Genomic DNA, 22,578 nt, shown 5'->3' with positions numbered 1-22,578 from the left:
AAAGGCTGGAGTGACTGGATGTGTAACATAATAGCCAGAACTCTACTTCCTGCTTTTCAGCTCTCTTGCTTTCCACTGATTGGTTACCAGGCAGTAACAATCAGAGACTTGAGGAGGGGGGGGGCACATGGGTCATAACTGTTACTTTTGAATCTGAGCTGAATGCTGAGGATCAATTACAAACTCACTGAACAGTTATGTCCCATGTGGCCCCCCTTATAGTCACTGACTAACTCAGAGTTAGAGAGCTGAAAAGCAGGAAGTAGAGTTCTGGCTATTATGTTACACATCCACTCGCTCCAGCCTTTATACATTACATTTTGAAGACCCCTGTTTGAAGGCTGGAAAGAGTCAGAAAAAGGCAAATAATGCAAAAATTATTTTTTTTAAAAAAAATGAAGACCAACTGAAAAGTTGCTTAGAATTAGCCATACTAAAAGTTAACTTAAAGGAACAGTAACACCAAATAATGAAAGTGTTTTACAGTAATGAAAATTTCATGTAGTGTTGCCCTGCACTGGTAAAATTGATCTGTTTGCTTCAGAAACACTACTATAGTTTATATAAACAAGCTGCTGTGTTGCCATGGGGGCAGCCATTCAAGCACAGGATACACAGTAGATTACAGATAAATACTACTATAATTTATACAAACAAGCTGCTGTGTAGCCATGGGGGCAGCCATTCAAGCACAGGATACACAGTAGATAACAGATAAGTACTACTATAGTTTATATAAGCAAGCTGCTGTGTAGCAATGGTGGAAATTGACCTATGGCTGCCCCCATGGCTACACAGCAGCTTGTTTATATAAACTATAGTAGTACTTATCTGTTATCTACTGTGTATCCTGTGCTTGAATGGCTGCCCTCATGGCTACACAGCAGCTTGTTTATATAAACTATAGTAGTACTTATCTGTTATCTACTGTGTATCCTGTGCTTGAATGGCTGCCCCCGTGGCTACACAACAGCTTGTTTATATAAACTATAGTAGTACTAATCTGTTATCTACTGTGTATCCTGTGCTTGAATGGCTGCCCCCATGGCTACACATCAGCTTGTTTATATAAACTATAGTAGTACTTATCTGTTATCTACTGTGTATCCTGTGCTTGAATGGTTGCCCCCATGGCTACACAGCAGCTTGTTTATATAAACTATAGTAGTACTTATCTGTTATCTACTGTGTATCCTGTGCTTGAATGGCTGCCCTCATGGCTACACACCAGCTTGTTTATATAAACTATAGTAGTACTTATCTGTTATCTACTGTGTATCCTGTGCTTGAATGGCTGCCCCCATGGCTACACAGCAGCTTGTTTATATAAACTATAGTAGTACTAATCTGTTATCTACTGTGTATCCTGTGTTTGAATGGCTGCCCCCATGGCTACACACCAGCTTGTTTATATAAACTATAGTAGTACTTATCTGTTATCTACTGTGTATCCTGTGCTTGAATGGCTGCCCCCATGGCTACACAGCAGCTTGTTTCTTAAGCAAATACTTCAGTTTTACCAGTGCAGAGTAACAATGCATTATATTTGTATTACTTTAAAACACTTTCATGTTCCTTTAAATCCCTTTAACTGTCAATATCTCTCAAAGGCACAACCCTGCTCTCCATTCCTTGTGTTACCACATTTCCAGTAGGTGGCGCTGCAAGGTAACAAATCACCCACAAAACCAGTTCAAGTTCTTTTATCGCCTGTATTTACTTTTTTCTTATTATTTTGACAGCGAAAATTGTAACTGCCATTATATCACTGGAGATATCCACTCCAATATTCAAGGTGCAATATGGCCGCTCCCACTTTGTGTGTAAATACAAACGAGGCAGAAGTGAGGAGTTGCCTGGTCCTTGTATACAAGTGTCATAATCACCAAACCCCCCCCCCCCCCCCCGCGGCTCAGTATAGCTGCACCTAATCAGGTTTAACCTAATGAGGATTTGACACAGATCTGGGTCAGCGGCAGAGAGACGATACACCGTGGGAACACAACAGGTATGTGAGGTCCCAAATAGTCAACCTAAATCTTGGGGGTTTACAGCAATTGCTAAATTGTGATTGGCTAGGGAAATCCTGTGTAATTGGCCAGGGAAAGACAGTGCCAACAACACCTCCGGGCATCCACAGGGCGCTAGGAGTTGTAGTTCTTTATCAGCTGTAGCCACTCCCTCTGATGTATTATAAGGGATAATGTACCCCCTACTGTAAATGATAAGGATATTAGAAGTCACTGAGGGGTTGTTCTGTGACCATATAAAGGCACAAGGCTGCAGGCTGAGTTATACAGGGAACTCTGAGTATCACTCATGTATTATAAGGGATAATGTACCCCCTACTGTAAATGATAAGGATATTAGAAGTCACTGAGGGGTTGTTCTATGACCATATAAAGGCACAAGGCTGCAGGCTGAGTTATACAGGGAACTCTGAGTATCACTCATGTATTATAAGGGATAATGTACCCCCTACTGTAAATGATAAGGATATCAGAAGTCACTGAGGGGTTGTTCTGTGACCATATAAAGGCACAAGGCTGCAGGCTGAGTTATACAGGGAACTCTGAGTATCACTCATGTATTATAAGGGATAATGTACCCCCTACTGGAAATGATAAGGATATTAGAAGTCACTGAGGGGTTGTTCTATGACCATATAAAGGCACAAGGCTGAGTTATACAGGGAACTCTGAGTATCACTCATGTATTATAAGGGATAATGTACCCCCTACTGTAAATGATAAGGATATAAGACGTCACTGAGGGGTTGTTCTGTGACCATATAAAGACAAAAGGCTGCAGGCTGAGTTATACAGGGAACTCTGAGTATCACTCATGTATTATAAGGGATAATGTACCCCCTACTGTAAATGATAAGGATATTAGAAGTCACTGAGGGGTTGTTCTGTGACCATATAAAGGCACAAGGCTGCAGGCTGAGTTATACAGGGAACTCTTGAGTATCACTCATGTATTATAAGGGATAATGTACCCCCTACTGTAAATGATAAGGATATTAGAAGTCACTGAGGGGTTGTTCTGTGACCATATAAAGACACAAGGCTGCAGGCTGAGTTATACAGGGAACTCTGAGTATCACTCATGTATTATAAGGGATAATGTACCCCCTACTGTAAATGATAAGGATATTAGAAGTCACTGAGGGGTTGTTCTGTGACCATATAAAGACACAAGGCTGCAGGCTGAGTTATACAGGGAACTCTGAGTATCACTCATGTATTATAAGGGATAATGTACCCCCTACTGTAAATGATAAGGATATTAGAAGTCACTGAGGGGTTGTTCTGTGACCATATAAAGACACAAGGCTGCAGGCTGAGTTATACAGGGAACCCCTTCATTTATAATTAGGGTAATTTGTTCAGAGCTCCCATCTACTTGTAAACAAACAAACCTCCCCCTCATTGAAGTAGGGGCTTCTAAGCTGACTGGTAATTCATTTTAGCAGCAGAAGTTTTTTGGGGCTAGAAATTACAGGAAATGCTCATGTGAAACTGGCTTAATATTCTTAAGTGTCAGAGATAATAGAAAGAACAACCCATGAATGTATTACATGATCTCGTATCTTCCATAGTGAATCACATTTCACCCCAGTGTTAGGAAGGAGTTGGTGTTGATGAGGATCAGGTTCCACTTCTTTAATAATAATAATAAAAATGATGATGATGATGATGATGACGGATCTTTCTGGACTTTGTACTAGGACTTAATGACCCGGACGGAATACCAGCGTGGCATGCACTCTCCTCCACTTGTCCAATCAGCGGTTAGCATCAATATGTCCGGCGTGGCCTTACAAGGGGAAGGGTCCAAAGCGGATAAAGGTGGAGGTCCTGACCCAAATGGAAGATGTCCATCAGTCGCCCCTCCGGTGAAACCAAAGCAGGTGCTGGCCTATCTACCTCGCCCTCCTACTGACACCAGGCGCTACTGCAGCTTTCCACAAAAAGTGAGCACCCTAAAAGTTTGATGGGCACCTCTGTCTGTCCTAAATTTCTCACTGGGGATCACCAGGAACTTATCAAAGGTCAAATTTTGAATTCATGTGAGTTTTTACAAACTCCCCTAAACTCCCATAAATTCGACCAATCGAAATTTATTAAAAAAAAAAAAAATCAAATTTTTTAAACTTGGATGAATGTAATCGACCCAAAAGCTCTGATCGAATTTAAATCTAATTCGATTCAAATTTTAAAAACTCGATTGTCAGCAAGGCTGCAAACAACTCCAAATTGATCCCTGGACGTCTCCCATTGACTTAAACAGCAATTCGGCAGGTTTTAAGTGGCGAATAGTCGAATTTGAGTTCTAGAGTATGATGAATCTCAAAAATCTAATTCGAATTTTTTTAAAAACTCAAATCGAATCTGAATAACTCCCTAGTCTAATTTGACATAAAAAAATCGCAAATTCCAATTTCGAATTTTCAATTCGACCCTTGATAAATCTGTCCCTGCTTGTTTACTAGTTATTAAAATGTATTTTATTTTCTCTCCGTTCTTTTACAGCCTGAACATGTGGTGGTTCAGACATATAAAGAGTCCAAGGTGCCCACACATTCTACCCCAACTCCAGTTCACCCTGTCCTGCCTCTGCCTGACATCATGCCCCGCAGTGTTTATAAACGTCACATGAGCACCACTGATATTGGATATCCGTCCCGGCCTCGGCCTAGCGTTTGCATCTCGTCGGACCTTCCAAAGTACCGTCGCTCCTCGCTTAGAGATGGAGGAGTTGCAACCAGCAGGGGTTACCCCAGGAATGCCGTAAGCTTTCCAGATATCAGTCGTGGACCTCGCAACATTAACACGTCCTCCAGGGGTTTTCTTTCATCCTCAACAGCAGGATCTGACCGTCAACCCAAACAACGGTGCAAATTAATGGAGGCGGACCTACGCCAAGGCAAGGCATCTACTCACAGAGAGCGCCAAAGATATGTCACTAAGGACGGCAAGTGTCAAGTTAACCTGGGCCGCATTGAAGAAAAGGGGCGTTTCTTGTCAGACATATTTACGACTATCGTTGACCTCAAGTATCGCTGGTTCCTCTTTGTCTTCATGATGTGCTACCTCCTCACGTGGTTTTTCTTTGCCACCATCTACTACTTGGATGCTTTCTGGCGCCAGGATATTGTAAACATTGATAACGCTGAATGGACCCCCTGTTTCCAGAATGTGAATAGCTTCACCTCAGCTCTTCTTTTCTCAGTGGAGACCCAACGTACCATTGGCTATGGATCAAGAATGGTAACAGCTACTTGCCAAGAAGGTGTCTACCTCGTCATGGCGCAATCTATCGTCGGTTCCATGATCGACGCCCTTATGGTAGGATGCATGTTTGTGAAAATTTCCCGCCCCAAGAAAAGGGCCCAGACGCTTATTTTTAGTCAGAAATGTGTGGTTTGTCCCCGCGATGAGAGACTCTGCCTCATGTTCAGAATCGGGGACCTTAGAGACAGTCACATGGTGGATGCCAAAATCAGGGCTAAGTTAATCAAGTCAAGACAGACATACGAAGGAGAGTTCCTTCCTCTCGAACAAACAGAAATAAACCTTGGCTACGAGACCGGGGAGGACCGCTTGTTCTTGGTAGAGCCTCAGGTTATATGCCATGTCATCGACGAGAACAGTCCTTTCTGGGAAATGGGTCCACAGGAGCTCCTCAGGGAACAGTTTGAGATCATTGTCATCCTAGAGGGAATTGTGGAGGCCACAGGCAAGTAATAATGAAGTGGCTGATGATTAAAGGGATTCTGTCATGATTTTTATGATGTAGTTTTTATTTCTAAATGACACTGTTTTCACTGCAAATAATTCACTCTATAATATAAAATGTCATTCCTGAAGCAGCAAGTGTATTTCGTTGTAATATTGGTGTGTAGGTGCATCTCAGGTCATTTTGCCTGGTCATGTGATTTCAGAAAGAGCCAGCACTTTAGGATGGAACTGCTTTCTGGCAGGCTGTTGTTTCTCCTACTCAGTGTAACTAAATATATAACAGTGGGACCTGGATTTTTCTTAGATCTACCAGGCAGCTGTTATCTTGTGTTAGGGAGCTGCTATCTGGTTACCTTCCCATTGTTCTGTTGTTAGGCTGCTTGGGGGAAAGGGAGGGGGTGATATCACTCCAACTTCTAGTACCGCAGTAAAGAGTGATTGAACTTTATAAGAGCACAAGTCACATGACTGGGGCACCTGGGAAACTGACAATATGTCTAGCCCCATGTTACATTTCAAAATTAAACATTGCTGTTTTGAGAAACGCATTTCAGTGCAGAATTCTGCTGGAGCAGCACTATTAACTGATGCGTTTTGAAAAAAAACATTTTTTCCCATGACAGTATCACTTTAATGACAATGATTTCCTAAATTTTTTGTACAATAATCCTGTCCCTCCCAAGGACAAATATGTGACTCAAAGGAGGCAGGAAACTATTGTGTGTTTTTTGGTGTAGTTACTAGAGAGTTTATAAAATACAAGGCTTTTAAAATGTTCCCATGATGTAAATCGTAGTGCACAGAGCCCCAGGATGGATTGGGGTAGGAGTAAATAGTAAATGTGCAGAGGGCTGCCGTACATGTAAATGTATAAACATGCTCTATGCAAGAAGAGAATAGTACACTTGGGCAGTAGCATCTAACTACATCTCTGTGTCCTGTTTAGGTATGACCTGTCAGGCCAAGTCCTCCTACTTGGAGACTGAGATCATGTGGGGCCATCGCTTTGAGCCGTGCATGATGCTAGAGAAGGGAGCGTTCCGCGTCGACTACAAGCGTTTCCACAAGACCTTCGAGGTGCTGTTACCCCGCTGCAGTGCCAAAGAGATTGAGGAAACCCGGGAGTTGGAGGGATCTGAATTCAGCTACTTCTGGGAAAATGGGGATTTCCTTACAGGCCGCAGATACACGGACACAGATCAGGAAGAGGATGAGAGAGAAGGTTGCGGGGAAGCATTCTCCGAAATCAGCGGCAGACTCATTGACAACATTGCTGAAGAAAGGAGCTCTGACTTTAATGGCAGTGAATGTAATATATAGATGGAACGTGCTTCCCTCTAACCAAAATCCAGGTAGGATAGGGCAGATATCTATAGGCTGAGCAAAGACTCAGGTTAGTATACATTGGGGCCTGTGGTGTAACTATAGAGGAAGCAGACCTCCCATTCGTGGGGGTCCGGAGAAAAGGGGGTTCTGCTTCCTCTATAGATCAGTGATCCCCAACCAGTAGCTTGTGAGTAACATGTTGCTCTCCAGCCCCCTGGATGTTGCTCCCAGTGGCCTCAAAGCAGGAGCTTCTTTTTGAATTCCAGGCTTGGAGGCAAGTTTTGGTTGCATAAAACCAAGTGCACTGTCAAACAGAGTCTCAGTGTAGGTTGATAATCCACTTACGGGCTACCAAATGGCCAATCACAGCACTTATATGGCACCCCAAGTACATTTTTCATGTTTGTGTTGCTCCCCAACTCCTTTTACTTCTGAATGTTGCTAACGGGTTCAAAAGGTTGGGAATCCCTGCTCTATAACAAACAAGAACCCCCCCCCCCCTTCCCCAGCCACTCTCTTACCTGCGACAGGGAAGCGGAACGCAAGTCGCACGGGGCGGAGTTGGGCGTACAGTGGGCAGAGTCTGTGTGGGAAGTGGCCGGAGGATAGGAATCGTATGGCGGCCAGGTGCACTCTAGTTACGCCATTGTTTGAGGCATTAAGGCAAGACAATTGGCTGGGGGGCTCAGTTTGAAGGTTAGTTATAGTGAAATTTAGGGAGAATGACTGTTTCCTTTCCTAGGTACTCCTGGTATTAACATTTTTTTTGTTAGTCTACATATTCTTAAAGCTTTTGGTAAATGTCTGTTTTCATAACTTTTCTCCAAATGGAACCTGAACCAAAAAGTCCCAAAAACCACCGCATTAGGGGGTAGTGAAAGGACGTTTACCTCGATAAAGGTACTTCCTGAGTTCACCAAACATTCCTTCTCTGGACCTTGTATACAATATGCTGAGGCAGGGCTTGTTACCCAGTATTTAGATTACTATCACTAGAGAAAGAGACCTCAGTGACTGTGAGATATGGGGGGGGGGAGGCATGGAAGCCTATGCAATGGCTGCAAACATTAAGCTAGGGGTCTGCTTCATGTAACCAGACAAGCACTTTGGGTAACACAGCAAAATAAACCTACAAACCCAAGTGCTTATTTTTTACCCTATAAGAAAGGCTTTTGTCACACTTTTTTTCACCACATCTTCTTAAAGAAGCATGCACAAAGTGTCACCAAATAAAAACATATCATTGTAATAAAAGGCATCTTTGACCATTGTTGAGTTGAACCATGACTGCGTGATGAAACAGGTGTAAAAAATGATGCAGGCTCCCCGTATGCATCTCCAACTGTCGTCTTCAAAACATGCTCCATTGGTTTAGGTTGGTAATATCTATTACTTAAAGCCGGCCGTAGACGCAAAGATCCGATCGTACGAATTGAGGATCGGACAGGTTAAACTATTTCTGTCGGCTGACGATAATATCTCTGCATGTATTGCTGATTGTATGATTTTCAGAGGGAGACTGTCACTAGCTTTTGTCTGACATAACTTTTGTACGATTGCTGTCAGGGGAAGAACATCGGCTGATCGGTTCTTTTACTATTTTATTTGATCTGAATGGTTACGGGCAGGTCTGGTCCGATCGTTCGAGGATTCGAACGATCGGATCTTTGCATCTATGGCCAGCTTAAAGCTCCACAGAAAACAATGGTTGTGAGATAAAATGGCCGAAGCTTGGCTTATAAAACATGTCAAAGGTTTGTGCAGCCCACTGGCTGGATATAGTGTAAGTCTGTCTTATAATCTTAAAAGAGAACTAAACTCTATATATGGCTAAATATTTTTATATTTTATACAGAACTTAATGCACAAGGCTAAAGTTTGAGCTTGTCAATAGCAGCAATGATCCAGGACTTCAAACTTGTCACAGGGGGTCACCATCTTGGAAAGTGTCTGTGACACTCACATGCTCAGTGGGCTCTGATTGGCTGTTGAGAAGCTAAGCTTAGGGCTCGTCACTAATTATCCAGCAGAAAATGAGCTTCCCTGGCTGTAATATAAGCTGATGCTACAGGTTTGCTGATTATTCAATTCTGATGCTAATTGCACTGGTTTCTGTGCTGCCATGTAGTAATTATGTGTATTAATTACTAATCAGCCTTATATTGTGACATTTCTATTCTATGTGTACTGTATATTGTGAGTGGCTCCCTAAGCTCAGTAAGTGACAGCAGCACAGAGCATGTGAATCAGTGAATCAGCAGAAAAGAAGATGGGGAGCTACTGGGGCATCTTTGGAGACACAGATCTTTACTGCTAAAGGGCTGTGGTTGCCTTGGGCTGGGTACAGAAGCACAAAACATAAGTTACAGCATTTCTACCTACTTCTTTACTTAGGCTTTAGCTTTCTCATTTTAAAGGCCAAGGAAAGATTTGATATCATTGTGGCTTTGTAAAGGTTTCCAAGACCTGTTCTTAAGTCCATCATCATTGATCCTTGAAGAGAGGCAGCAGCATTACCTGACTTGAGATGGGCTCAGGGTGTAGCCTGGAGCGTCTGTCTCTATGTTCATGAGCTCCAGTCTTGAATATTGAAAGAACTGTTAGTTCCTAAAAAACATAAAGTACCTTGGTTATAAAGGCAGGGCCAGAACTAGGGGTAGGCAGAAGAGGCACCTGTCTAGTGCGCAAGAATGAGGGGGTGCCGGGAAGGTACCCATAATTTATTGAACTATAAATCCAGTGAGAATGAGGAGTGAATGGATATTGGGAAGTTGTATCAGGAGTCAGAGGCAGCAGTGCAGAGAAAGGGACAGACACAATGACAGTTACACAGAACTATAAACCCAGTGAGAATGAGGAATGAATGGATATTGGGAAGTTGTATCAGGAGTCAGAGGCAGCAGTGCAGAGAAGAGAATGAGGAATGAATGGATATTGGGAAGTTGTATCAGGAGTCAGAAGCAGCAGTGCAGAGAAGAGAAAGGGACAGACACAATGACAGTTACACAGAACTATAAACCCAGTGAGAATGAGGAATGTATGAATATTGGGAAGTTGTATCAGGAGTCAGAGGCAGCAGTGCAGAGAAGAGAATGAGGAATGAATGGATATTGGGAAGTTGTATCAGGAGTCAGAAGCAGCAGTGCAGAGAAGAGAAAGGGACAGACACAATGACAGTTACACAGAACTATAAACCCAGTGAGAATGAGGAATGAATGGATATTGGGAAGTTGTATCAGGAGTCAGAGGCAGCAGTGCAGAGAAGAGAAAGGGACAGACACAATGACAGTTACACAGAACTATAAACCCAGTGAGAATGAGGAATGAATGGATATTGGGAAGTTGTATCAGGAGTCAGAAGCAGCAGTGCAGAGAAAGGGACAGACACAATGACAGTTACACAGAACTATAAACCCAGTGAGAATGAGGAATGAATGGATATTGGGAAGTTGTATCAGGAGTCAGAGGCAGCAGTGCAGAGAAAGGGACAGACACAATGACAGTTACACAGAACTATAAACCCAGTGAGAATGAGGAATGAATGGATATTGGGAAGTTGTATCAGGAGTCAGAAGCAGCAGTGCAGAGAAAGGGACAGACACAATGACAGTTACACAGAACTATAAACCCAGTGAGAATGAGGAATGAATGGATATTGGGAAGTTGTATCAGGAGTCAGAGGCAGCAGTGCAGAGAAAGGGACAGACACAATGACAGTTACACAGAACTATAAACCCAGTGAGAATGAGGAATGAATGGATATTGGGAAGTTGTATCAGGAGTCAGAGGCAGCAGTGCAGAGAAAGGGACAGACACAATGACAGTTACACAGAACTATAAACCCAGTGAGAATGAGGAATGAATGGATATTGGGAAGTTGTATCAGGAGTCAGAACCAGCAGTGCAGAGAAGAGAATGAGGAATGAATGGATATTGGGAAGTTGAATATAATTACAGTATATTCTATTTCTGGTATTCATACCTCCCAACATTTTGGAAGTAAAAAGAGGGACAAAAAGATTTTTTCCGCACGTAGCGCAGCAATTTTTTTGACCACACCCCTTTCTGTGGCCACACCCCCTAATTACCATGTTTGTTTTACAAAATTTGGCAGGTTATGAAAGTTTGAAAATATTTCTCCTTATCTAAACTGTGTTTTTGTGTCTCAAACTTGTTATATAGTATCTTATTTGCACCTGTTAGCTGTTCTGGGCTCTCTGCTAAAAGCCAATTAAGTGAGAAACTTTGTTTCTTTTTCTGGCTGTTCAGTGCAGAGAAAAGAGGGACTTTCCAGTACAAATGAGGGACTGCGGGTTGAGCTGTCAAAAGAGGGACTGTCCCTCTAAAAAAGGGACAGTTGGGAGGTATGGGTATTTGCAGTAGAATATAATGTGTATAACGGAGGGTTCAGCATCTTCAGTGTAATTTGATTACAGGGTTCAGTTTTCTTTTATCCGCTCACATTTACCTCACTTCAGTGTTAAGAATGACGCACCAATCATTAATTACCCTGTAAGTGGTCAGGAGACTTCGCTCTCCATGGCAACACCGCACTTCCTGTTCCCGTACCACCACGTCCGTTTTTAAGCTCGTAAAACTAAATAGACTCATTTGGAAGCGCTGGCCGGGGGTACGATACAGTTATTACCGGTGTATAAATGCAGAAACGCGTCAAAATGACACGTCTCTTACTCCTCGCTAAACTAGACGCATGCGCATTGGTGTTTGCATGGTCAAGCAACGCTCTCTCCCTTTCTAGATACCCGAAGTGAATGACGCATGCGCAGAACATCCAGTAAGGAAGCGGAAGTGCTGCGGGTAGGTTGGCTGGAGCTGCAGTAAGTACAATAATAACAATAATAATAATAACCGCGAAGACAAGAGTAGGAATTTGGGAGGATTTAGCCGTATATATCTGAAGGGATTCGTTTGCAGTGAGTGAGGGATTTTGTAACTGAGCCAAATGTAACTCCCAGGCAGTGAGACCCCCAGAGAGGTTGGATATTTGTCTAATTGCCTCATATCCCAATGAAACTGTAACACAATCCAGACCTGGAGTAGGATTTAACTGCTACATTGTTTCTGGAGTCAGAACCAGCGCTTCATAGAACAGAAAGGGACAGACAATAGTAATGACATGGAGTTCTGGTTGGTGCTCAGTGCAGGGGTATCAGCCATCACTTATATGTGCAGTCGTGTAACTACCAGGGGAGAAGGGGGAGCAATTGGACCAGGGCCCACACCCCCACAGGGTCCTCTGAGGGTCGTGCCCCGCTGTAGCCACAAAGAAAATCGTCTTTGGGGGGGCTGCACGCCCCCCCCTAGTTACGTTACTGTATATGTCAATAAAAAGTTCATGTCATATGACAGACCATTAAATCCATAGGCCACCTCCTCACCTGTGGGTAGCACAGCACCCCCAGCATATCATTCAACACATTGGGGACCCCCTAACACATAGTTCCAAATGTTAATACCCCCCCACCACAGGCAGAGTAGGGCACATGAGTTGGGCACATGCAGGCACAGTAGGGTAATGCTGGCAGAGAAAACCCTTGCTAGGTTATTGTGGGTTGCAGACCGCATTAAACTAGCTAGAGTTTTCCCTGCCAGCATTACCGACATTGTGCCGGTGAATGACTTTTCTTCCTATACTGAGTAGAATGGGCCTATGATGAGGGTGTGGCCAAGAGGCAACTGGAACTGAAGGGATCCAAGTTGATGTCTCTGCATCCGCTAAGGTTGGTCTTATGAGAAACCAGTTAAAGGGAAGCAGAAGTTGCTAAAAGAAGTATTAATGATTCCCTACAATGTGCTCGCCCAGTCCTGCACTTTCATTTCCTATATGCACCATCCCAGGCTGCTCAGGAGAGGGGCAGCACTTGAGCCTTTGCACTGTAAAATTCCAGCCAACCCCCATATTGTGAGCAGGTAGCCAGTGGCTTATTGGGCCTAAAAAGGGAACTGTAGTCTAGCCTTTCCCTGTTTGAGATCAGAGCTATGATTGGCTGCCCATAACCTCCTGTGCTTTTGGGGGTGAGTGTTACTGACCATCTTGGGGTTTACTGAGCGAAGAGAACATTCAGCTTGTGCCCATTTACAGTCACCGGGTAGGGTTTGGCGCTGCCATACTGTCTCAGAAAGTTCCTGAACTTTAAAGTTACTGCTCTTGGCCTCATTCTTAATGACATTGTGACGTTTAACTCTTTCCTTGCCTTTTGCCCAGCGAGTGTTAAAATGTTTAACTGTTTCCCGTGAGCAATAAAGCATTTTATAATAACATGCACTTTCCACATACAACATGTCTCCCCAGGCTGGAGCCGATCCTGATCCGACTTCAGTAGCTTCCTGAGCTGGTCATTGGTTCTGCACCCGCATCTTCTCTCCTGCACCCACATTTTCTCTCCTGCACCCGCATCTTCTCTCCTGCACCCGCATCTTCTCTCCTGCACCGCATCTTCTCTCCTGCACCCGCATCTTCTCTCCTGCACCGCATCTTCTCTCCTGCACCCGCATCTTCTCTCCTGCACCGCATCTTCTCTCCTGCACCCGCATCTTCTCTCCTGCACCCGCATCTTCTCTCCTGCACCGCATCTTCTCTCCTGCACCCGCATCTTCTCTCCTGCACCCACATCTTCTCTCCTGCACCCGCATCTTCTCTCCTGCACCCGCATCTTCTCTCCTGCACCAGGATGAATCTGGAACGGGTTCCCAATGAGGAGAAACTGCAGCTGTGCAGGAAATATTACATGGGTGAGAGTGAGGGGAGAGTATAGAAATTTTGGGTAGCATCACCCTACCCCCATCCATTTATATTTTTATGGGTTAATTGAGTAGAGGGATTCTGTATCCAGACTCAGGATACACAGTTTCCATTTAGTGCTTTTATCAGTTCCATTATTACTTGGACGTGGCACATTTACCTTGAAATAATGAATTTGCATTTATACCAATAATGAACCTGCACTATGACACAGAGTAGATGCTGCTCACAAATTGGACTGTAAACACCAGGTTTGCAACTAACAGAAATCTGTATAAATACAGGGGGATTTGCACTGCTGCCGTTCCTGTGGCTGGTGAATGTGGTCTGGTTCTTTAAGGAGGCTTTCTTCAAACCTGCCTACACAGAGCAGCCCCTCATCCAGAGCTGTAAGTGTGTGTGGGGGGAGAGGGGTTCCACAATACAGTCTGTATCTCTCTCTGTCTATGTGTACTCCTACAGACAGCAAATCATGAAGCTTTATTTTGAGGGGAGGCGGATTGTGATTCTCTGTATCCCCAAGCACCACTTGAATGTAGAGTCTCTCCAGAGTTTCTCTCTGCTTCACTGCTAGCGGGAGAGTCACGATTAGTGGCACAGCTGGGCTGTATCTTTCATTCTGCTTCAGTATTGGACTCTGGGGGTCATATATTATGTTATATTATTATCTGATCCCATTGTAAACAGCAGTCCTGCCCTGCTTTATGGCAGCTGAGATTCTAGCTATCTGTATAACAGAACATTCTGTCCCAGTGGCTGCACAGATCCTATCTGATGCCCATTGTAAGCAGCAGTCCTGTCCTGCTTTATGGCAGCTGAGATTCTAGCTATCTGTATAACAGAACATTCTGTCCCAGTGGCTGCACAGATCCTATCTGATCCCCATTGTAAGCAGCAGTCCTGTCCTGCTTTATGGCAGCTGAGATTCTAGCTATCTGTATAACAGAACATTCTGTCCCAGTGGCTGCACAGATCCTATCTGATCCCCATTGTAAGCAGCAGTCCTGTCTTGCTTTATGGCAGCTGAGATTCTAGATATCTGTATAACAGAACATTCTGTCCCAGTGGCTGCACAGATCCTATCTGATCCCCATTGTAAGCAGCAGTCCTGTCCTGCTTTATGGCAGCTGAGATTCTAGCTATCTGTATAACAGAACATTCTGTCCCAGTGGCTGCACAGATCCTATCTGATCCCCATTGTAAGCAACAGTCCTGTCCTGCTTTATGGCAGCTGAGATTCTAGCTATCTGTATAACAGAACAATGTAACCTTTATTTCACTCTTTTCCTGTAGATGTCAAGCGCTCAGCATTTGGACTCTTTGTCTGGGTCGTGATTCTCACAACGTGGATCAGCGTCTACCAGACACACCGAGCCAGCTGGGGGGCAACTGGAGACTACTTATCATTCACAATACCACTGGGCATCCCTTGATTGTGGTTTCTTTCATCCCCCCAAGCTGGAAAATATTGGGACCACCTGCCCTTATCCTCTGCCGTAAATGCACTGTCTTGTCCCTCATTTCTCCGTATTAACTCCCGACGTGCCCGTCCCTTCCATGTGCATTAAAAGACAGATGTTTTTCCCTGATGAGCCCCCTGGTCTGGCCATGACTAGAGTCGTTCTTCCCTGGATGAAGAAGTGAGCTCTGTGAATTGTTCATTCTGCCTGGAAATAAAATGGTTCTCTTGTTTAATCTCCTCAGACCCATTACTCCTGATTTACTTTGCCTTTACTGATCTCGATTCAGCCCATTGTATTTCTTTAAGCTCCTGAGAGCAGCCTCCTCTGTAACGACTCTGCAGAAAAACGTTCTGGTCTATTCTGGGGGTTTGTAATCATGATCCTAAGTGTTGTACTGAGTCATAGCCAGGATTTGGGGTGCAGCTCCTGTTACACAGAGTCAGAGACTGCAGAGTCATTTCCACTGGCTGCTGCTTGTTTGTACACAGTTCTGTAGTTTGCTGAGCATGCTGGGAGCCAACAAGTATATCCTGTAAATGGAACTGATCCTATGGGGTGAGCTTGTGAATTTTTGTCACCAGGGAAATACTATACTAAAGCTTTACTTTGATGACACTGTCCCTTTAAGTACTAAGGAAGGGTGTTCATATATATATATATATATATATATATATAGTTTTTGGGGGATACTATAAGTGAAATCTGGGCAGGCTTGTCAACAAACAATTGTCTGTTATTGTTATGGTTCAGTTGCTGATAGGAGTTTCTCCTATAGAGACATTACATAATATGTTTGCAGCAGAAATAGCCTAAATATTTGCAAGATCTTTGAAGGGGTTGGTTCACCTTTAAGTAAACTTTTAGTATGAAATAGAAATTTCAGTCTCTTATTTAAATCAATGCATAGTTGCCAGTTTGCAGCTTTTAAATGGGCGTCGCTGACCCCATCTAAAAAGCAAGTGCTCTGTAAGGCTCCACATTTAGGGGCAGATTTATCAAAGGTCGTGCTGAATTTTCGAATTCAAAAAGATATTCGAGCTATTTTTTGTGTACTTCGACTAGGGAATAGTCCAAATTCAATTTGAAAAAAATTTGAATATTGAAATTTACTGTACTGTCGCTTTAAAAATTCAACTTCAACCATTCGCCATCTAAAAGCTGCTGAATTGCTGTTTTAGCCTATGGGGGACCTTCTAGAACCTATTTGGAGTCAATTGGTGGACTTTGAAAAATCTAAGTTTCTTTTGGGAAAAACTTTGTTTCGAATGCGCTATTACTTCGATTGGTACGATTCGAATTCGGACGGATATGGACCTTATTGATCGAAAACCTATTCGGGGAAAAAAAAAACCCCCAACTTCGGTTGGTCTTTTTGAATTGGAATTTCGAAGTTTTTCAAATTCGAAATACGACCCTTGATAAATATGCTCCATAGTGTATATAAACTTGTTGAGGTCAAGGCTTAAAGGATGAATTTACATGTGTGTGTAGAGAGGAATAATAGATATAATAAGAGATATAGTAAGGGGGTAGGACAGATGGTTCACATTGTGTTTAAGGTATATATATATATATATATATATATATATATATATATATATATATATATATATATACACACCAAGTAAACGTATACACATGTACACCTATATAAATAAGGATTCCCAAAAAGGGGCCTCAAACAATGGGGTCAAACTTTCTTTTTTTGATGAATCTACACTAAACATTATGGGGCAAATTTATCAAGGGTCGAATTTCGAAGTAGTGGGAGTTTTTTTTTTTTTTTAACTCCCATAAATTCGAAATCCGAATACAAAAAAGACCAATCGAAATTTATTTAAAAAAATCAAGGTTTTTGACTTCGGGTGAATAGGCTGTATTCGAATCGAAGTTTTAGCGCATTCGATCGAATTTGAATCGAAGTGTTTGCCCCAAAAAATTTAAATTTTTCAAAGTTCGCCAAATGACTCCAAATGGTTCTAGGTCCCCGATAGGTTAAAACAGCAATTCTGCATTTTTTAGATGGCAAATGGTTGCAGTTTGATATTCAAATAGTAAATTTTTTTTAAAATTCAAAACAAATTTTGGCCTATTCAATAGTCAAAGTACACAAAAATAGCTCGAAATTTGAATTATTTAACGTCACTTTTGCCAGCCCTTGTGGAATTTCTCCAAGTGCCCGACACCCCGTTTTTTATCCGCTCCCTAAGCGGAGGGTCTGGGGCTGGTTCGCCTGTTCTACGTGATGAATGATCAACAAAATCTAAATCCTGTGCCGCTTCTCTATTTGGTGGCTCCATGTGCACCCAAGCCTGTGTGTTATCTCAGCTGTATCTGCTGGTCTGTTAATCAGCCTAACTTCTGCTACATTGTTTCAGGAGTCACAACCAGCAATGTAGGAATTCTAAACAGCCAGACGCTGCTTTTAACAGCAAGTACATTTCACTTTCATTATGCAAAAAACATTTTTAGGTGGAGTTTCCCTTTAAATTTCTCCCAGTGGATGAAGCTTGTTTATATAAACTATAGTAGTACTTATCTGTTATCTACTGTGTATCCTGTGCTTGAATGGCTGCCCCCATGACTACACAACAACTTGTTTATATAAACTATAGTAGTACTTATCTGTTATCTACTGTGTATCCTGTGCTTGAATGACTGCCCCCATGGCTACACAGCAGCTTGTTTATATAAACTATAGTAGTACTTATCTGTTATCTACTGTGTACTCTGTGCTTGAATGGCTGCCCCCATGGCTACACAGCAGCTTGTTTATATTAAACTATAGTAGTACTTATCTGTTATCTACTGTGTATCCTGTGCTTGAATGGCTGCCCCCATGGCTACACAGCAGCTCGTTTATATAAACTATAGTAGTAATTATCTGTTATCTACTGTGTATCCTGTGCTTGAATGGCTGCCCCATGGCTACACAGCAGCTTGTTTATATAAACTATAGTAGTACTTATCTGTTATCTACTGTGTATCCTGTGCTTGAATGGCTGCCCCATGGCTACACAGCAGCTTGTTTATATAAACTATAGTAGTACTTATCTGTTATCTACTGTGTATCCTGTGCTTGAATGGCTGCCCCCATGGCTACACAGCAGCTTGTTTATATAAACTATAGTAGTACTTATCTGTTATTTACTGTGTATCCTGTGCTTGAATGGCTGCCCCATGGCTACACAGCAGCTTGTTTATATAAACTATAGTAGTACTTATCTGTTATCTACTGTGTATCCTGTGCTTGAATGGCTGCCCCCATGGCTACACAGCAGCTTGTTTATATAAACTATAGTAGAGTTTCTGAAGCAAACACACCAGTTTTACCAGTGCAGGGCAACAGTACATTATATTTTTATTACTAGAAAACACTTTCATTTTTAGGTGTTACTGTTCCTTTAAATGGGCACCTGATGTAGGAAGACACCCAGAGTGGGGCGAGGGCAGCAGGAATGCAGCATTTATCTGCTCAGGGTGGGATCAAGATTAATGTCCACAATTAAATATAAGGTAAGAAAAAGGTCATACGCAGAATTACTGCAAAAATTCAGGTGCTCTTTTATTCCACTACATGTTTCGAGCTGGCGCTCTTTGTCAAGTGTTACAAAATCTACACAGTTGTGAACATTTAAAGAATTGCTATATACACTGAAGAAGGAAATCAGTTTACAACTACATGTCTCTGCCTTAGCCCAGTACGTGAAGGCTAAAAGAATACCACGAGGACTGAGGTTAGATATTCAGCCTAATCTGTGTGCTGAGGACCCAGTCCTGGTACAACGTTGGCAGGAGATTTGTAATAAGTGCAGCCTGGATTTGATGATACTTACGATTGAACGTCTTCAAGTGAAGTTGTCAGAGGTATGTCTGCAGGTTTCCGCACTGAAGGAACAATTGTTTGCAAAGAGAGGAACTACACAAGGGGAAGCTATTTTGGATGCACAGATAGATACGCTTAAACGCCACAGGGAAGGCATTGCGGCAAGGAAAGCGCGGAAATACGAGCGAGACGCGCAAGATTATCTGAAAGACAGGGTGTACACCTGGAAAGAGGAACGGAGGAATACAAGAAATCGAGAAGATAATTATTATCCCTCTCAACGCAGAGTATATCCATCTACTTGGCGCAGTAGACGACCGCGCTATACAGAAAGCCGGGGGAGTTCTCCTCAGATTCAACAGACACCGCGTCTGATTACGAGAACAGACCTGTAAGCGGCCAACCACAGTACCGCCCCGAGTTACCAGCTCCGCGACGACCGAACACAGGCAGCCAGCAGCCACCACAGCCTTTTTTAGAATATCGCCCATTACCAAAGAAACGGAACCCAAGGGCACCGATTCAAAGAGAGGATTATCCACATCGGTCCAGCCAGAGGAGGTAGTAGACTTGATTATTAATATCTCCTCTTATACACTGTCCTTAGAGGAAAAGTCTGTTTTGAATAAGGGCTTAGGCTTTATCCCTACATATAGAGTGGACTATTTAAATTGGGAAATTGAGTTCCAAAAGTTTTTGAGAATGTTGAAATTAAAAATTTGTTTTTCCAAAGGTGAAACGATCAACACTACACCTGGGAGTTGTTTTAAGAAAAAAAGTTCTTATAATCCAGTGGTACAAAATGAAGCCTTATCTGCTTTCGAAAAAGTGGTGTTGACCGAAGTTAAAAAAACAATTGAACAACCGGTCTCTAATAGATTCAAACAAAACCTCTCGTATAAGGAGAGAAATGCATTGCAGAAGTTACAAAATAATGACAAAATTGTAATAAAGAAGGCAGATAAGGGAGGCAGCATTGTACTTATGGATAAGGAGATGTATGTTGGGGAAATAGTTCGACAACTTACCACACCGGGACATTATAAAATGATCAGTAAAGATCCGGTATTTGACATACAAAAAGAAATAATGTTGTTTGTTACTGAAGCTCACCTTGATGGAATTATTTCACAGGAGACAAAAGAGTTTCTGATAGTAGATCACCCCAGAGTACCAGTTCTATATGTGTTGCCGAAAATTCACAAGTCACTGGTTAACCCCCCAGGACGCCCTATAGTTTCAGGGTTAGGTTCAGTTTTAGAACCTTTGTCTAAATTTGTAGACTCTTTCCTCCAACCACTGGTGAGACAGATTCCCACATGCCTGAAGGACACCAATGAGCTACTAGCTACATTATCAAAAATCGAGACACACGGTGCAGACTGTACATTATGCAGTATTGACATAGCTAGTTTGTACACCTCTATACCTCAGGATGAGGGTATTAGATGTATTGAAGAATTCTTGCTTGAAACAGACTATTCACATAAATTGGTCTACTTTCTCATTGATTGCCTGACATTGGTGCTAAAAAGAAACTATTTTCGTTTCCAGGGTAACTACTACTGGCAATGTCAGGGAACGTCAATGGGGGCTGCAGTAGCGCCCTCATTTGCCAACTTATTTGTGCACAGATTGGAAAAGGTGTTTTTTCTTTCAGATGAATATAAGGACAACATTGTGCTATATCAGCGGTATGTGGATGACATTTTGATCATTTGGAAAGGGCAAGTGTCTTTGTTTCAGGAGATGGTTAATAAGGCGAATTTAATGCACCCTACAATTAAATTCACATCAGAGGTTTCTAACTTATCCATTAATTTCTTGGATGTAAAAATAACCAAAACTGGCGAGGGACTCTCGACAGAACTATTTCGAAAGCCCACTGACAGGAATAGTCTGCTACATTCTTCGAGTTTTCACAACCCGAAGTGTATTGCAGCTATACCTAAGGGACAGTTTTTACGGGCTAGAAGAATAGCGTCAGATGATTTTAAGTATTGGGATGCAGCTAACTCCCTCTCCAAAAGGTTTAAGGAAAAGGGCTATAATCCACGGAAACTCAATGAAATTGCAAGAGATGTGAGTTTCATCCCAAGAGATCAACTTCTTTCAACAAAAATTACTCAAAAATTAGACAATAAGAAAAATGAAAGGATTCCTTTTGTGAGTAAATATAGTAATCAGAGTGATCAAATTGAAAAGGTAATTAAAAGATTCTGGCCTATCTTACAACAGGATAAGATCCTGAAACATCACTGTAGCAACCCTCCCCTCTTTAGCTATAAGAGAGGACAGACATTGAGAGACAAATTATGTCCCTCTGAATTACGAAAAGATCCAAATCCTACATCTTGGTTATTAAGGAGTTCGAAGAAAGGTACCTTTCCCTGTATGGGATGTGTCTGTTGTTCGTCTGTGACCAAAGGAGACACAGTGTACCATCCCATCACTGGAAAGAAATACAAGTTGTATTCCTATGCCACTTGTGATACGGCGGGGGTGGTATATCTTTTAAAGTGTCCCTGCGGAATGGTGTACGTAGGTCAAACGTCCAGGCAAGTGAAAGAGCGAATTAAAGAACATAAGGCTGACATTCGTAACTTTAAACCTAACACACAAACAGACACGTCAGTATCTCACCACTTTTCATGACAAAGTACACAATCAGGCCCAACTAAAATGGCAGGTATTGGAAGTGGTACGTAGACCCGAAAGAGGGGGGAGTTTAACCAAGGTACTACTCCAACAAGAAGCCAGGTGGATTAAAAAACTGAATAGCTTGAAACCAGAAGGTCTAAACGACTATTGGAGTGTGAGTAGTTTTCTTTAAACAATGTTGCTAGGATTGAATATATTGCAACATTTTACTTGAAACTTAATAGTTGCGACTATACATGATGTATTTAACACACTCTTCCTTTCTTCTAGATAACAGAAAAATAATATTCTGAATAATGGTTTTTGCAACAAGGCATAAGGGTAAGAGAATTTTTCCCTTATATTTGCTGATGTTACAGCTATGTGGTTGCAATTTTTTGTATAATTAAGGGCAAGGTTACTCTAGGCAGGCTTTCACGAGGCAGTGCCAGGGACGCAAGTGTATTTTGTACCGTTTATCCTCTTTCCCATTTTTTAGGTACAAATGTGGACTTTTAATTATGAACTTTTACACTGGAAACGAGGAGGATGGAGAAACGCACGAAACGGGACTTTTTATACACTTTTTATATTTTATATCTTTTTCACTGGAAATGTTTGTTCACTTGATCTGTTTTAATATGGACAGAATCTATTTGGTGGCTAGGCAAATAAAATTGGATCCCTTAGCAGTTGCCACCTGCATCATGAATGGAAGGGGAGGGGCTAATGGTTTAAATGTTCACAACTGTGTAGATTTTGTAACACTTGACAAAGAGCGCCAGCTCGAAACATGTAGTGGAATAAAAGAGC

General features: G+C 42.3%; 2 protein-coding genes across 4 annotated transcripts; both read left to right on the top strand.

Moving 5' to 3' along the window:
- Positions 1–1,963: 1,963 nt before the first annotated feature.
- LOC108697881 (G protein-activated inward rectifier potassium channel 3-like) lies at positions 1,964–7,294 on the top strand. Its single transcript, XM_018228347.2, has 4 exons — positions 1,964–2,008; positions 3,734–3,979; positions 4,539–5,745; positions 6,694–7,294. The coding sequence occupies exons 2-4, from the start codon at positions 3,740–3,742 to the stop codon at positions 7,065–7,067; spliced, it is 1,821 nt and encodes a 606-aa protein (XP_018083836.2). The 5' UTR covers positions 1,964–2,008; positions 3,734–3,739; the 3' UTR covers positions 7,068–7,294.
- Positions 7,295–11,757: 4,463 nt separating this feature from the next.
- Positions 11,758–15,539, top strand: psenen.S (presenilin enhancer, gamma-secretase subunit S homeolog). 3 transcript variants are annotated; one of them, XM_041570537.1, is made up of 4 exons: positions 11,758–11,891; positions 13,387–13,826; positions 14,121–14,225; positions 15,130–15,531. In XM_041570537.1, the coding sequence occupies exons 2-4, from the start codon at positions 13,766–13,768 to the stop codon at positions 15,267–15,269; spliced, it is 306 nt and encodes a 101-aa protein (XP_041426471.1). In that variant the 5' UTR covers positions 11,758–11,891; positions 13,387–13,765; the 3' UTR covers positions 15,270–15,531.
- Positions 15,540–22,578: the final 7,039 nt, after the last annotated feature.

Source organism: Xenopus laevis, chromosome 7S (genome assembly GCF_017654675.1).
Source record: "Xenopus laevis strain J_2021 chromosome 7S, Xenopus_laevis_v10.1, whole genome shotgun sequence".
Classification (NCBI taxonomy): Eukaryota; Metazoa; Chordata; class Amphibia; order Anura; family Pipidae; genus Xenopus; species Xenopus laevis.
This window is presented reverse-complemented; position numbering and strand designations above follow the sequence as displayed.